Source organism: Malaclemys terrapin, chromosome 1 (assembly GCF_027887155.1).
Source record: "Malaclemys terrapin pileata isolate rMalTer1 chromosome 1, rMalTer1.hap1, whole genome shotgun sequence".
NCBI classification, from domain to species: domain Eukaryota; kingdom Metazoa; phylum Chordata; order Testudines; family Emydidae; genus Malaclemys; species Malaclemys terrapin.
Window position 1 is genome coordinate 305,220,419 of NC_071505.1, and position 17,558 is coordinate 305,237,976.

Below are 17,558 nucleotides of genomic sequence, written 5' to 3' on the forward strand. Positions count from 1 at the left end.
TCAACTGAAAATTCTACATATAGAGTGATGAAGTTCCAGATGAAGGAACAGATCCCATTTCTCCACCCCACTCCACCTACAGCTTGGAGCCAGCAATTTGCATTACCTTTCAGTCACTGTGCACTGTAACATGTGCATGTCATAAGCGTTGTGGCAGCATTCCAGATGCACAACGCATTTTAGAGAATTCAAGTCTGAGATGGCACAAACCGTGTGAGGACAAATGCTAGTGAGAGTGATTTTGAGGAAGGGGAAATAATATAGTGGCAAGCAGAAAGTGTAGTCTTTCATCCAGAATCACCCTGGATGGGGTGAGGGGAGGGTATAAAAGGAAAAGGAGCAAAACTGAATGGATACAAGAGAATAAGATCAGGTCAGAAGGAAGAAATGGGTATGGTTACATACAAATGAAAAAAGTTGGTAGACAGGGCAGAACAAAGAAGAGGTACAATGGGGAAAGAAAGAGAGAAAACCAAAAAGAGGAAAACAAGAGAATGCAACAAAGGCAAGAAGAAAACAGGGTAGATACAGAGACAAAAGATAAGAGAGACTACAGTTTGATAGTCACACAGGCAGCACTGTCTCAGGAAGAACCGGTTCAGGCACTGGGAAGTGGTAGAGCTATAGGGCATGCCTGAGTCACCTGACATAAAGCTATTGTAGGAAATGTATTTTTTAAGAGCAAAAATAAAAGGGGGGGGGGGAAGAAGGCTTTATTTCCTTTAGTGTTCAAATGCTTCATAACCGATTTTACTTTTCAAAAATATTAAAGCGGGAAGCCCCTAACATTCCTATAACTCGATTTTAAAGATTCTAAACCCTGAGCAAATTTAACTTTTCTCTGGCATCTGGTCGTCCTTTCTCTTATCCGTGCTCCTATTATGATTGTCCAGCTCACCATATGTGCAGGGCTTTCCCTCTAGCAGCCTCAAAGGGAAACGCCCCATGATTTTAAAAATAAAATCTCAACAGTTGCTCTTTAAATGTCTGCATTACAGCACCATTCCCCAAAGAGGATTTGGGAATTTAAAACAATCTGATTTTTTCAGCTGAAAATAAGATACATACATTTTCTGAAACAAGTTTTGTTCCTTGGAATAAGGATTGTATTTCTTTGATTATTTCACTGAGATACACCTCCAGTTTCTACAGGAATGAACAGAAATATTGATTTTTTTTTAACCATTTTAAATCCTCTGGTAAAAAAAATCTCATAATTGGTCCAAATACTGCTCTGCAACAGATGCTTCAATATTTTCCTCCTAATATCTTGCTTATTTTAGACACTATTTATAGATTTTTAAAGTATATATTTATTCTGACTGAAATATACAGATCCAGCTTGTTAATAAATTTTAACAACCAGAGGTTAAACTGAATCATTTACTACAAACATCTTCAGGCTCCAATGCAAGACAGGAATTCAAAGCATGCATTTGAGTATTTAATGGTGTTAATTTCTGGCTACATAAAAGCCACCAGCTTCACTGAACAAGTCCATGCTTCTCCCACATCCCCACAAAAAGAAAAAGAGACACTGAAATAATTAAAAGTGCAAGTTGGATATCTCAAAATTATAATAAATAGTTAATTAGCTGTGCTCTTTGTAAATCTGATGGAGTAAATACAGAATTGTAAGCATTGTAATACATGGAAATTATTTTTTAATGGTAAGCATTAACATACGAAGCAAACAATATGAAAACAAAACCCCCAAGAATGCTGTCTTTTTAGTTACAGTTTAGACTGGTGTGTGTCATGCTGTTGTACTACAAACAACAGCCATATTTCTTCTGGCTTATAAATCTTAGACAACACCTGTAGATAGGTTTTATACTGAACATAGTCCATCTAATAATTGTTTTTAATAATCACTGAACTCCTCAAATATCATCACAAAGTTTAAAGAGGTATTGCACCAATCTACTAATAAACATAGCAAGTCCTACCTGGAAAAATAGAAGGTCTTTTCTTAGGGCGCCTTGGGTGTATAGGTTCTAAATTCTTAATATTTCTTTGAAACTTTCCTTTAATGTCATTTCCTAGGAGGAGGTCTGGTGGTAGGCTGCTCCGTCTTGTTGATTTATAATCAGTCTGATATGAATTCAGTTTACTCTTAGTCCTAGAGTACAAATTGGTGTCATCAATTGCCATTATAGCAGACTTATTTGTAAAGCTACCCAAGCATAAGACCAAACAATAAAAATCTGCACACTCAAAGGCTTATTTAACTGGTGGTTAAACTCCTAAACAATATCTGATGTTCATGCCTAACTCTGCACTCGTTTGGTAAGTTTAGCAAGTTGATAGGCGTGAGCTAAAACAGGTGTAGAATTACCATGTAGCCCCTCCTTTCAATACTTAAACACAACGGAGGAGACATACTGAAATCATTAGATTAAAAGGTTTTGGATCTCTGGAAAGATTCAACAAATCTGAACTCACAAGCTCCTGCTGCATAAAAGGGAAAATTTGCTTAACAGCCACTGTATAGGGTATTGTATTTCATGTTTCATCAATGATATTTCACAGTTCAATTCATTAATGTTTTATCGGCATGACAAACTAAACAAGTTGTTGCTCAACTGTTAAACAAACAACAACAAAAAGCACAGACCCTCCAGGTATCTGTCAGGGAAAGGAAGGTACAATTTGATCAGTGTGTTTGGGTTTTTAGCTGGGGCCTGTGTCCATCTGTCTCAGAATGAATGCTACTGTCCGGTCAGAAGTAGAGCACATTTTGAGAGTAATGCCCCAGAGCTTTTTATGCTCAATTTATGTACTAGTTTTGTTTCTACTCTCAGAACCACTGTGGCCTGTTTTCTCAACAACATAGTGTTTCTGAGATGGTATATCTGTAATTATTTAGGCTTCTTAACATATATATACACACACACACCTGCACACACTCTCTCCGCACCCCTGCCCCAAGAACAATTTTAATAAACAGCAGACATAGCAGAGACATTGGGAAGGAGCAGTAATAACATTATTCCTTAACTGTAGCCAGGGTTAAAATGTGGCAGCCTAAATAGTCAACAGTTAACTATTTTGATATATTCTGTACATATAGAACATATTTACAGACAGACAGAGAGTATGCACAATTTCCATTTAACAAAAAAGTAGGGATACACTGCCAGTGAAACCACATGATGTTTGCACAAACCTTTCAACAAAATCTTTTTGCTGTCTTCGGATTCTAGAAAGGGCAAGGTAGCGGGGTAGTCACCCCACTCCTGCCCAGAAGAGCTTAAAACAGCCCTGGGAGAGGGCTGTGGCAGGGGAAAAGCTGGGCTGATTGGGGGAAGCAGCCACATTCAGACCACAGCTGGCCTTATAAGAGGGCTGAGGGCCAGCGACTGAGAGAGACCCTTCCTGAGAGAAAAGGATCTGGCTGCCTGGGAAGCTGAGGAGGATACCTAGGGTGGAGCAGTGCTGGGGAAGGGCAGAGGGAGCTAAGGAGCTCCAGCCTAGCAAAGCCCCAGGCTGCAGGCCAAGCTAAGGGCTCACAAAAGGGTACTAGGGCTGCAGAGGGGCAGCCCAGATATAGGCTAGAGGCAGCTGGTCCAATCCCCCTTGCCGATGATGAGTGGTTTACAGTCTGCCGTCTGTCCCAGGGAGCGGGGGCTAGATGGTGACTAGCAGTAGCCACTGAGGCAAGATGGGGATAGGGGTTCCCCTGGGCGGGGAGACCCAGGCAGAGGAGGTACTGCGGTGGACAGAACCCCTGGGCAAAGGTCACTGGGAGGGACACGGGGCCAGCGGCAGGCGAGACATCAACCGGCCTGCAGAGGCGCTCCGGGCTGGAAATATCTAATTCCCTGGACGACTAGCAGGATGTGCTGTGCCAGTGAGTCGTCGCCCTGCCACAGGGAAAAAGAAGGGTGAGTACACCCATGTCTTTGCTAGAGTTTTGTAAATACACAGACGAAATTCATTAGTAAAAGAAAGTCATCAAAAGTCAGTATCATTGCAATTGCCATAAAACCATTCACATGTCTGACATGTGTGTTATTTTGGGGGTCCATATAAACCTGAAGGTTGATGAGAGTGAAGGTGCAAAACCACGTGAACTGAATCTGCCAGAAAAGTTCAAACTTGTGCAAAAGAGAAGCCAGCAGATATTGCACTGCTGAAATAACAACAACTTTTAATAAGCTGTAGGTGAACAAGCAGGGTGGCAATTCTACAAGTATCAGTAGCCAGTCTTTAGATGTTAAACAGGCCCTGTGACAAAATTACACTGCCTCTGCAGAGGCTCCTCCTTTCTTTCAAAAATTTCCTCTGCTTTCAAAGGAAGGATTTTCATATTGTTTTGCAAGATGCACAGATTTAAGAATTTGTCAACAGGGTCATGATTCTAAGAACTTTTAAACAATTTTAATCACTGGATTCAGATAGTTGGGGATCCAAAAGTTCATCAAAGCTCCCAGGTGTGTTCTACTTACACCATGCACTTATAACAGGAAAAATGAGAACTAAATAAATGGCTGGACATCCCAGTGTGACAGCTGGGATGATTTAACTTTAGCCTGATTCAAGTGAAGGTGGTAGCTAGCCTCAGGGAACAGAGGTCCTTAAGATATTTGCAGATCGTAGCTTCTTTCCAAAATGAGAGTTCCATTAATGCCAACAGATGGAATGGGTCATTGTCTTGGATCAATGCCTTGCTACTGGTTGGAACCGAGGCTGAGGACAGACTTCTAGTGTGACAGAAGCTGTTTACTGTGTTTGGGTCTTAGACCCACTTCTGCACACAGGCCTAGAAAGGACAGACAAGTTCTCCCACTGTGCATTTCCAAAAGAATTCATATAGTGGTGCAGCTTAGTGCAGTGCTAAGAACCATGGGATAAGCATCCAGAAAAGTCCTAGTGCCTCACATGAGTGAGTGCATCCCCAGAGTGCATACAGCAATTTGAGTATACCTTTGCACTGGAAACACTCACACACAAGCTAGGTTAACCTGGGTGCTGATCACCAGGGTTAACTCTGCAGTGAAGAAATACACAAAGAAAGGAGTTTATAGCTCTAGGCTGTTACATTCACCAAACATTTCAGTGATAAAGGTTTGTTTATTTTTGAGGAACTTAAGAAAAAACAAAATCTACTGCTCAGAACAACATATCAATACCTTCAGGCCAATAACTATGTAACTACCCTGAGCCTTCATGACTGGTCATTACTTGAAGCTAAAGCTGCCTTAACTAAAAAATGATCCACTTTCAAAGTCATATCCAGATTATACTGGATCTAAGGCCTTGTCTACACTTGGAAATTTACTAAAATAGCTATTCCAGAATAATTACTAAGCCCCTGTGTGATCACTCTTATTCTGGAATAAGAGTGCCTTTTTCTGACTGAGGGTATGTCTACACTACAAAATTAGGTCGAATTTATAGAAGCCGGTTTTATAGAAATCGGTTTTATACAGTCGATTGTGTGTGTCCCCACATAAAATGCTCTAAGTGCATTAAGTCGGTGGACCGCGTCCACAGTACCAAGGCTAGTGTCGACTTCCAGAGCGTTGCACTGTGGGTAGCTATTCCGCAGTCTCCGCCGCCCATTGGAATTCTGGGTTGAGATCCCAATGCCCGATGATGCAAAAACAGTGTCGCGGGGGGTTCTGGGTACATGTCGTCAGGCCCCTCCCTCTCCGTCAGAGCAATGGCAGACAATCGATTCGCGCCTTTTTACCTGGGTTACCTGTGCAGACAACATACCACGGCAAGCATGGAGCCCGCTCAGCTCAGGTCACCATCACCATATGTCATCTGGGTGCCGACAGACGTGGTACTGCATTGCTACACAGCAGCAGCTAATTGCCTTTTGGCAGTAGACGGTGCAGTATGACTGGTAGCCGTCATCGGCTATCTGGGTGCTGGCAGACGTCGGGCTGCATTGCTACACAGCAGCTGCTCCTTGCCTTTTGGCAGTGGATGGTGTATTACAACTGGTATCCGTCGTCGTCATACTCCTCAGTGAGTTCGGTCAGAGGCACCTGGGCAGACATGTTTTGTCTCCTGGAGACTCAGTCTGCCAGCAGTCCTATTGAACCGTCTTGATGATGATGGCTAGCAGTCGTAATACAGAATTTTCTGCCAAGCACCCAGAAGATGCCAATGGTTATCAGTCATGCTGCACAGTCTGCTGCCAGCTTAAGATGTAAAAAATAGATGGACCAGATTTGTTCTGTATTCATTTGCTTCCCCCTACCTCCGTGAAATCAACAGCCTGCTAAACCCAGGGTTTTGAGTTCAATCTTTGGGGGGGGCATTCTGTGTGACAGTTGTTTGTGTTTCTCCCTGATGCACAGCCACCTTTGTTGATTTTAATTCCCTGTACCTGTAAGCCATGTCATCACTCGCCCCTCCCTCCCTCCGTCAGACAATAGTTTCGCGCCTTTTTTCGGCCCAGACGCCATAGCACTGGGATCATGGAGCCCGCTCAGATCACCGTGGCAATTATGAGCACTATGAACACCACGCGCATTGTCCTGGAGTATATGCAGAGCCAGGGCATGCCAAGGTGAAACCCGGACCAGCCGAGGAGGCGATTGCAGCGCGGCGACGAGAGTGATGAGGAAATTGACATGGACATAGACCTCTCACAAAGTACAAGCCCCATCAATATGCAAATCATGGTGTTACTGGGGCAGGCGTGGAACGCTGATGCTGGGCTTGGGAAACAAGCACAGACTGGTGGGACCGCATCGTGTTGCAGGTGTGGGATGATTCCCAGTGGCTGCAAAACTTCCGCATGTGTAAGGGCACTTTCATGGAACTTTGTGACTTGCTTTCCCCTGCCCTGAAGCGCCAGAATACCAGGATGAGAGCAGTCCTCACAGTTGAGAAGCGAGTGGCGATAGCCCTGTGGAAGCTTGCAACGCCAGATAGCTACTGGTCAGTCGGGAATCAATTTGGAGTGGGCAAATCTACTGTGGGGGCTGCTGTCATCCAAGTAGCCAACGCAATCAAAGACCTGCTGATATCAAGGGTAGTGACTCTGGGAAACGTGCAGGTCATAGTGGATGGCTTTGCTGCAATGGGATTCCCAAACTGTGGTGGGGCAATAGACGGAACCCATATCCCTATCTTGGCACCAGAGCACCAAGCCACCAAGTACATAAACCGCAAGGGGTACTTTTCAATGCTGCTGCAAGTCCTGGTGGATCACAAGGGACATTTCACTAAAATCAACATGGGATGGCCGGGAAAGGTACATGATGCCCGCGTCTTCAGGAACTCTGGTCTGTTTCAAAAGCTGGAGGAAGGGACTTTCTTCCCGGACTAGAAAATGACTGTTGGGGATGTTGAAATGCCTATCGTTATCCTTGGGGACCCAGGCTACCCCTTAATGCCATGGCTCATGAAGCCGTACACAGGCAGCCTGGACAGTAGTCAGGACCTGTTCAACTATAGGCTGAGCAAGTGCTGAATGGTGGTGGAATCTGCATTTGGACGTTTAAAAGCACGGTGGCACAGTTTACTGACTCGGATAGACCTCAGCAAAGCCAATATTCCAAATGTTATTGCTGCTTGCTGTGTGCTCCACAATATCTGTGAGAGTAAGGGGGAGACATTTATGGAGGGGTGGGAGGTTGAGGCAAATTGCCTGGCCGCTGATTACGCGCAGCCAGACACCAGGGCGGTTAGAAGAGTACAGCAGGACGCGGTGCGCATCAGAGAACCTTTAAAACCAGTTTTGTGACTGGCCAGGCTACGGTGTGAAACTTCTGTTTTTCCTCCTTGATGAACCCTCCGCCCTCCCCCCCCCCCCCGGTTCACTCTACTTCCCTGTAAACTAACCACCCTCCCCTCCCCCTTTCGAGCACCGCTTGCAGAGGCAATAAAGTCATTGTTACTTCACATTCATGCATTCTTTATTAATTCATCACACAACTAGGGGGATAACTGCCAAGGTAGCCTGGGAGGGGTGGGGGAGGAGGGAAGGAAAAGGACACACAGCAGTTTAAAACTTTAAAACTTTAACACTTATTGAAGCCCAGCCTTCTGATGCTCGGGCAATCATCTGGGGTGGAGTGACTGGGTGGCCGGAGGCCCCCCCACCGCGTTCTTGGGCGTCTGGGTGAGGAGGCTATGGAACTTGGGATGGAGGGCTGTTGGTTACACAGGGGCTGTAGCAGCGGTCTCTGCTCCTGCTGCCTTTCCTGCAGCTCAACCATAGGCTGGAGCATATCAGTTTGATGCTCCAGCAGCCAGAGCATCGACTCTTGCCTTCTGTCAGCAAGCTGACGCCACCTATCCTCTTCAGCCCGCCACTTGCTCTCTTCAGCCCGCGATTTAGCCCGCCACCTCTCCTCTCGTTCATATTGTGCTTTTTTGCACTCTGACATTGACTGCCTCCACTCATTCTGCTGTGCTCTGTCAGCGTGGGAGGACATCAGGAGCTCCGAGAACATATCATCCCGAGTCCGCCGTTCTCTCCTTCTAATCTTCACTAGTCTCTGTGAAGGAGAAACATTTGCAGCTCGTGGAGGAGAAGGGAGGGGTGATTAAAAAAAGACATTTTAGAGAACAATGGGTACACTCTTTCACGTTAAATTTTGCTATTCACATTACACAGCACATGTGCTTTCGTTACAAGGTCGCATTTTTCCTCTTATATTGAGGGCCTGCCGGTTTGGTGTGAGAGATCACTCACGCAGTGCCACGCAACAGATTTCAGCTTGCAGGCAGCCATGGTAAGACACAGTCTTTTGGCTTTTTTAACCTTCTTAACATGTGGGAATGGTTTCAAACAGTAGCGCCCTCATTTCCCATACCAAGCACCCGTTGGGTTGGCCATTTAAAATGGGTTTGCAATGTAAAAGGAGGGGCTGTGGTTTCCGGGTTAACATGCAGCACAAACCCAACTACCCCCCCCACACACCCAATTCTCTGGGATGATCACTTCACCCCTCCCCCCTACCGCATGGCTAACAGTGGGGAACATTTCTGTTCAGCCGAGCAGGAACGGGCACCTCTGAATGTCCCCTTCATAAAATCACCCCATTTCAACCAGGTGACTGTGAATGATATCACTCTCCTGAGGATAACAAAGAGAGATAAGGAATGGATGTTGTCTGCATGCCAGCAAACATTGGGACCATACGCTGCCATGCTTTGTTATGCAATGATTCCAGACTACGTGCTACTGGCCTGGCGTGGTAAAGTGTCTACCATGGAGGACGGGATAAGGCAGCCCTCCCCAGAAACCTTTTGCAAAGGCTTTGGGAGTACATCAAGGAGAGCTTTCTGGAGATGTCCCTGGAGGATTTCCGCTCCATCCCCATACACGTTAACAGACTTTTCCAGTAGCTGTACTGGCCGCGATTGCCAGGGCAAATTAATCATTAAACACGCTTGCTTTTAAACCATGTGTAATATTTACAAAGGTACACTCACCAGAGGTCCCTTGTGTGCCCTCAGGGTCTGGGAGCACGCCTTGGGTGAATTCAGGGGTTACTGGTTCCAGGTCCAGGGTGATAAACATATCCTGGCTGTTGGGGAAACCGGTTTTCCGCTTCCTTGCTGCGAGCTATCTTCATCATCATCTTCCTCGTACCCCGAACCTGCTTCCCTGTTGCATGATTCTCCATTGATGGAGTCAAAGCACACGGTTGGGGTAGTGGTGGCTGCACCCCCTAGCATGGCATGCAGCTCCGCATAGAAGCGGCATGTTTGCAGCTCTGCCCCGGACCTTCCGTTTGCTTCTCTGGCTTTATGGTAGGCTTGCCTTAGCTCCTTAATTTTCACGCGGCACTGCTGTGTGTCCCTATTATGGCCTTTGTCCTTCATGGCCTTTGAGACTTTTTCTAATATTTTGCCATTTCATTTACTGCTACGGAGTTCAGCTAGCACTGATTCATCTCCCCATATGGCAAGCAGATCCCGTACCTCCCGTTCTGTCCATGCTGGAGCTCTTTTGCAATCCTGGGACTCCATCATGGTTACCTGTGCTGATGAGCTCTGCGTAGTCACCTGTGCTCTCCACGCTGGGCAAACAGGAAATGAAATTCAAAAGTTCGCGGGGCTTTTCCTGTCTACTTGGTCAGTGCATCTGAGTTGAGAATGCTGTCCAGAGCGGTCACAATGAAGCACTGTGGGATAGCTCCCGGAGGCCAATAACGTCGAATTCCGTCCACACTACCCCAAATCCAACCCGCAAAGGCCGATTTTAGCACTAATCCCCTCATCAGAGGTGGAGTAAAGAAACCGATTTAAAGGGCCCTTTAAGTTGAAAAAAAGGGCTTCGTCGTGTGGACGTGTCCAGGCTTAATTCGATTTAACGCTGCTAAATTCGACCTAAACTCATAGTGTAGACCAGGCCTGAGTTTAATCTATTTTCACATGATACCGGAATAGTTATTTTGGTAAACATACAAGTGTAGACAAGCCCTAAGTAAGGGATGAGGCAGAACAGCACTGGTAGAACTAAAAGTGGGCCTAAATTGATTAGATTAAAAACTCAAATTTTTAGAAAACGGAAAAAGCTGTTAGTATGATTGTGCCATTATAAATTACTTTTGATAGCTTATGTACTATAAAAAATGCACTATGATGTACCCTGGCAAGTGCTGGAGAGGATGTGGAAGAAGGGATACACATATATGATTGTCAGGAGCGGCCTGTGATACAAGATTTTTTAAAATAAATCTTTTCAACTATACAGAATGTTACCAGTAAATAAATAGGATTAATTCCCCCAAACCCTAATTTCCTGATAGTGAGACTAGAGGAAATTTCATTTAAATGAGACAGAGGCTAGTAGCTCAAATTGTACCAACATCAAGACATGCGGTTGCACTGTATTGGAAACAGATTCTAGTAAAGGAGCAATAGCTAAATCAATTGGAAGAAATACAGCTAGGTAAATTCTCAGCCAACAATCAGCAGAAAATGTAAGTATTATGATTCCCCCTGAAATAATCTAAACTGTGACTCCATTATAAAACTACTACCAGCCCTTACAAAGAAGCAAACAAACTGTGAAGGAGGAGCAGCAGTTAAGGAGAGCTGAACTTCAAAATCAATTATTAAAAGAGGGGGGAAACCAGGGACAATATCATGGCAGAAATATCCATAACACAAGAACTGGTAGTAATGGGGGATTTTAGCTACCCAGACATCTGTTGGAAAAGTAATACAGCAGAACACAAAACTTCAAAAAAGTTCCTGAAACATACTGAGGATAACATTTTGTTTCAAAAAGTGGAGGAAGTAACCAGGGCTACGTCTTCACTACCCGCCTGAATCAATGGGTAGAAATCGATCTCTCGGGGATCGAATTATCACGTCTCATCGGGATGTGACAATCGATCCCCGAATCAGTGCTTGTACTCCACCAGCGCAGGTAGGAGTAAGCGCCGTCAACGGGGGAGCTGTGGCGGTCGATTTGCCGCCGTCCTCACAGCGGGGTAAGTCGGCTTGGATATGTCGAATTCAGCTACGCTATTCGCGTAGCTGAATTTGCGTATCTTAAATCGATCCCACCCCCCAGTGAAGAGGGTAGCCCAGGAGGATAGCCCTTTCAGAATTGATTCTAAAAGGGAGGAATTGTTTGAAAATCTGAAGGTGGAAGGCAATTTGTGTGAAAGTGATCATGACATGATAGATTTCATGATTCTAACGAAAGGAAGGAATGTGAGCAGGAGAATAAGGACAATGGACTCCAAAAAGCAGACTTTAACAAACTCCAAGAACTGGTAAGTAAGGGTCTGAAAACTATCCCAACATGAAAGAAAGATAGAATAGTAAGAGGCCAATATGGTTCCTTCCAGAGCTCTTTAATGATCCGAAAATCAAAAAAGAATTCTAAAAAGTGAAAATATGGGAAAGTCGCCAAAGATGAGCTCAGAAGAATAGTGTAAGCATGGAGGGACAAAATCAGAAAGACTAAGGAAATGAGTTGCACTGAGCAAGAGACAAGACAATAAGAAGAGGTTCTATAAATACAAGAGAAAGAAAAGTGTACGTGTACTACTATGTGGAGGAGGAGATCCAATAACAGATGACATCAAAAAAGCAGAGGTGTTTAATGGCTATTGTGCTTCAGTCTTCACTAAAAAGGTTAATACTAAATTAGATACTTAACACAATTAATATTAACAACAAGGGGGAAGGAACACAGGCCAAAATAGAGAAAGAACAGGTTAAAGAATATTTAGATAAGTTAGATGTACTCAAGTTGGCAGGGCCTGATCAAATTCATCCTTGGTGTGATGAGGTATCCACCCCATACAAGCCCTAAATACGTTAACGTGGGTCAAAAGGAGCCAGTTCACTTCAGATGTTGCACTTGGAGGAGAGCCAGGATTGATAGGCCCAAAAGGCAGATGAAGCCTAGTTAGGGCAGAAGCTGGGACTGGATTATAAACCAGGAAGGGGCTGCAGGGATGAGGTCTGCAGTCACTCCTTAGAGGGAAAGGGAGTTGACCAGGGACCAATTATAATTAAAAACTGACCCAGTTAGGGCCACTCCATCCCCCAGCACCGAGAACTGTGCAGAGGAAACCCCCTACTCTAGAGGTGCACTAGGACCCCAGTGGTGACTCCCCTGCCCTCGTGGGCTGCAGAGAGGAGTCATACAGAGATTCCATCTGGTAAGGACAGAAGCAGCCAAAGCAGGTAAAATGGGGTCCAGCTGGGGGCCACCCATGTGCCTCCAAGAACTGTGCAGGGGACATTAGCTACCCAATTACTGGGGCACTAGGATCCAGGTGGTGCCTCTCTCCCTCCCCTACTATGTGGGCTGCAGGAAGGAGCCAGCAAAACAGTTCAGCCAGTAGGGGCAGAAGCAGCGATCTTTGGATCTCTGAATATTCAGATAACTTTCCACAGTTTTGACTGGACTTTCTCTGTCCTGTGCTAAGTGGCTGTTTGCTCCAACCCCCCCCCCCATCTCTTTACCTCAGTTTCACTCAACAGCTGGCCCTCTTACCCTCTGCTCCCCTTCCTGTCACTTTTCTTTCCATTTAGTTGATCCCCTCCCAAGGAACTCCACTTCCCCACCTACCCTCTAAAAATCATGGAACAAACATTTGCTGCCATCACACTGTTCACTCTGTTGTGTGTTATACCCCTGGCCGCACCCTGCATCTCTCCTTTATTGGGGGAAGGGACTATATTTGACTCAGTGTTTGTACAGTGCCTAGCACAATGGGGCTCCGTTCTTGTTCAGGCCTTAGGCACTGCATTAACAAATATGTTTAAATAATAATTTAGTAACTGAGTTGTATTTAGACTAAACTACCCTAAAACCATAATTATGAAACAAATTTCAGGCCAAAAAATTAACATCAATTTACATACTTTGCTATAGCTTTTAGTGTTACAGGAGGCAGAAAGATATTATGTAGGAGGGAGTTAAAAACAATGGTCATTCAGTACTAGACTATAAAACAAACACACAATCTCGATATATTCCCTACTGCCTTTTGGGGAGGTGGACTACCTACACTGACAGGAGAACCCTTCCCATTGGTATAGGTAGTCCCTGCATTGAAGTGCTACAGCAGTGCAGCTGAAGCTGTGCCACTGTAGCATTTCAAGAGTAGACAAGCCCTTAGCTATAATAACTACTCTGCTTTAAGAGTCAAGACAACAGGCAGTTGTCTGGCTATGTGTGACTTTATAGCTCTGCTAGCTAAATCAGAAAACTGACTGGTAAGCATCCAGTACATCGCAACATTATGAGATTATTATATCCTAATTCTTAACAATTATTTGTCACAGATTATTTTAATCATTGAATGAAAGGCTATATACATATTTTAAGAAAAGAGCATCATTACCAGTATTTGAACTCTCCACTTCTTAAGTATGATGCAAATAAAAAACTTCCTTTGAAATATATGTACACAGATAAATCAGAAAATGTACAGAACACACATCACTCAATAATCTGTGCTTTCCATATGGCCCTTGTCTTCCCCCTCCCCACCCCAACCACACACAGTAAAAGCAAAGGACAGGTCAAAATTCTCTTCTGGAATAACTCCTCTGAAATCAATGCAGTTATATCAACAGAAAATTTGGCCTAGTGTCTCCAATTGTTTTAATGGATAATTCATTATTTGGCTCAGAGACATTTTGCACCTTTAATTTTTTTTAACATATTATTTGTTTACCAGCAAGAAAGATAAAAGGCTAAAACTATAGATTCTATTCATAATGTGGCAAGTAACAATATCTTGATAGTTGAATACGCACATTCCATATTAACAGAGAAATCTGACTCATATCTGTCTTTCCTGTGCAAAGAAAAATTCATACACAGCTAATATAAAACAGTGATAATTTTGCTTCAGACTGATGTTCCATTGTATAATGATTGTTTCAGTCTGACACTCATGCTGGTTTGGTCAGCTGATCTTGACTCCAGCAGAAGAACTATGCAAAGAACAGCATGGACATGGACAGATTAAGAAACAAAACTGGCTGGAATGGCTCCCTACAGAGAGAGTGACTGAGTGAATGCGTGCGTGTGTGTGGAGAGATATAATTATTCCTACATAGGCCCCTATTAAAATTGTATGTGATTGCAAGGCCTCTGAGCAAATTCAACAGCCAGGGCAGTTCAGATAAAATACAAACACTCGAGTCAGGTTCCACAACCCTTTCCTCAGGACAAATTTTATTAAATAGTGGAAGATAAAAAGGGTTAAGGTAATAGAAAACACTTAGAAAGGAATACTTTCATGCTTTTTGCCTGCTGGAAAGGGAGAGGACCGTGCTAGGTACCCCTTCTCTGCTACTAGAAAGATCTCCTTTCAGCTCCTTCCCCAAACTAATGGCAGGCTGTCTTATTTATGGCAAGCACCCTCTGCAACCTCAGTCAGACCCCTCCCACATGCTCCCTGAATTCAATACCTCAGTCTTAAAGGGCTGAGGTATAGAACAGGGTGCAGGGATGCGTGCCAAGACCAGCACCTTCCTACAGTAATATTAACATGTTTACAGATACACCCCCAAAAAAATAATAACAACTATTTGCCAATGTAAGGCGAAACCCCTGCATCTTCATCAAGATCTGTCGTGTGATAGTAACAGTAATGCCTAACTCTTTTACAGCTGGTCAGGCTCTTTTCCTAACTTGATTCTAGTCACTACTGTTATGCTTTGAAGCACATCAATTATTGCTGTTTTCAATGTCTGAAGTGGTATCCCATCTCCTAGAACTGGAAGGGACCTTGAAAGGTCATTGAGTCCAACCCCCTACCTTCACTAGCAGGACCAAGTACTGATTTTGCCCCAGATCCCCAAGTGGCCCCCTCAAGGATTGAACTCACAACCCTGGGTTTAGCAGGCCAATGTTCAAACCACTGAGCTATCCCTCCCCCTGTTGTTATAGTTAAGTCTATATAAGCCACTTTTGCCCCTGGGTATACACCATCATACTGCCCCATATATTGCACAGACTTCCTATCAGATATTTTGGCCCAGGTTTGGGATATGACACACAAAACTGTCCAGGAAAATCCAACATAAAATGTTTAGCAGTAATATAAATATGATCCAGATAATGTTTATCCTTGCTTAGGAAGACTATTACATTTTCAACTAAGGGAAATGCTAGGGTTCTTTCTACCAAAATGAGCACAGGCAGAAGTATGCCATATACATTACGGTGGGGTGGACAAATTTAACTTCCTGAGACTAACAATTTTGTTCTTCATCTGGGATGACATTCTCGGCCCTACTCTGGCACCTGTATACCAGGTAAAAGTGCTGGAGCAGCATAAAGGGATCCTAAAAGCCTTCTAGCAGGGGGAGAATTTCCTCATAGCTGTTTTCCATGAACTGCCTTGAAGCCCTGTTATAGGGGCTGTCCTGGGGGTAGAATGGGCATGCCAGGGGTGGGGCTGTAGCATAGCACATATTCTGGGCAGTGGTGCTAACCATACGAAGTTGGGGAGAGGATGTCCTAACTTAGAATAGGTCTACATTTGAGCTGTAAAGTCTGATTCCCAGCACACGTAGACATACCCGTGCTAGCTCTGCTCAAGCTAGCTCCTAAAAATAGCAGTGTCCACAGTAACATGGGTGGCCGTTCCAGCTAACTACCCTGAGTACAATCTTCCCCAATTCCCCGGGTATATACTTGGACAACTAACTCAAGCTATCAGCCATGCTGCCACAGACACACTGCTATTTTTAGGTGCTAGCACTGCAGCATTAGCCAGAGGTAGAATTTGAGAGTTGCCCCAACCCCACTCCCATGCACACACAAAAATCCCTAGCTTGAGTTAAGTGGTGGCTTAAACTCAAGCAAGCAAGCTTGCCCGCTGGGGGTTTGTATTTAAGTTCAACTGCTGCTGAAACTGAAACTAGTAATGTAGTAGGGAGTCAGCTGTTCTGTGCTGCTTGAGCGTGACCGCTCCCACTTAAGCTAGGCTAACTTGAGAAGAGTTAGCTTGAGTTATTTTCACTCAAGCTAACACTGCATAGAAGATGAGCCGTACTACTTTTTTATTTATTTTTGTTTAACGTTTTGTTAGGACCTTTTAAATGCATCCATGGTGTTATTAACACTGGTCTGCCTAATTTCAAAGATTATAGGAACACTGAATAGCAGAATAGTCAAAATTTGTACAACTTGCTAGCAACACCCCCTAAAAACAAGTACATAGAATCATAGAAAATCAGGGTTGAAAGGGACCTCAGGAGGTCATCTAGTCCAACCCCCTGCTCAAAGCAGGACCAATCCCCAACTAAATCATACCAGCCAGGGCTTTGTCAAGCCTGACCTTAAAAACCTCTAAGGAAGGAGATTCCACCACCTCCCTAGGTAACCCATTCCAGTGCTTCACCACCCTCCTAACAAAAAAGTTTTTCCTAATATCCAACCTAAACCTCCCCCACTGCAACTTGAGACCATTACTCCTTGTTCTGTCATCTGGTACCACCGAGAACAGTCTAGATCCATCCTCTTTGGAACCCCCTTTCAGGTAGCTGAAAGCAGCTATCAAATCCCACCTCATTTTTCTCTTCTGCAGACTAAACAATCCCAGTTCCCTCAGCCTCTCCTCATAAGTCATGAGTTCCAACTCCCTAATCATTTTTGTTGCCCTCCGCTGGACTCTTTCCAATTTTTCCACATCCTTCTTGTAGTGTGGGGCCCAAAACTGGACACAGTACTCCAGATGAGGCCCCACCAATGTCTAATAAAGGGGAATGATCACATCCCTCGATCTGCTGGCAATGCCCCTACTTATACAGCCCAAAATGCCGTTAGCCTTCTTGGCAACAAGGGCACACTGTTGACTCAAATCCAGCTTCTCATCCACTATAACCCCTAGGTCCTTTTCTGCAGAACTGCTGCTTAGCCATTCAGTTCCTAGTCTGTAGCAGTGCATGGGATTCTTCCATCCTAAGTGCAGGACTCTGCACTTGTCCTTGTTGAACCTCATCAGATTTCTTTTGGACCAATCCTCTAATTTATCTAGGTCCCTCTATATCCTATACCTACCCTCCAGCGTATCTACCACTCCTCCCAGTTTAGTGTCATCTGCAAACTTGCTGAGGGTGCAGTCCATGCCATCCTCCAGATCATT

The 17,558-nt window shown here is 44.4% G+C and overlaps 1 protein-coding gene across 3 annotated transcripts in view; it reads right to left on the minus strand.

The window, feature by feature from the left end:
* FRY (FRY microtubule binding protein) overlaps positions 1–17,558 on the minus strand; it is a 422,104-nt gene that overhangs the window by 345,189 nt on the left and 59,357 nt on the right. For 2 of the 3 annotated variants that reach the window (XM_054015336.1, XM_054015335.1), the window contains exon 1: positions 1,950–2,169. The exons of the other annotated variant lie outside the window; for it this stretch is intronic. In XM_054015336.1, the coding sequence (XP_053871311.1) occupies positions 1,950–2,154 (205 nt within the window). In that variant the 5' untranslated portion in view covers positions 2,155–2,169. Of the gene's footprint in view, positions 1–1,949; positions 2,170–17,558 lie in introns of those variants that run through there. 3 annotated transcript variants of the gene reach the window in all.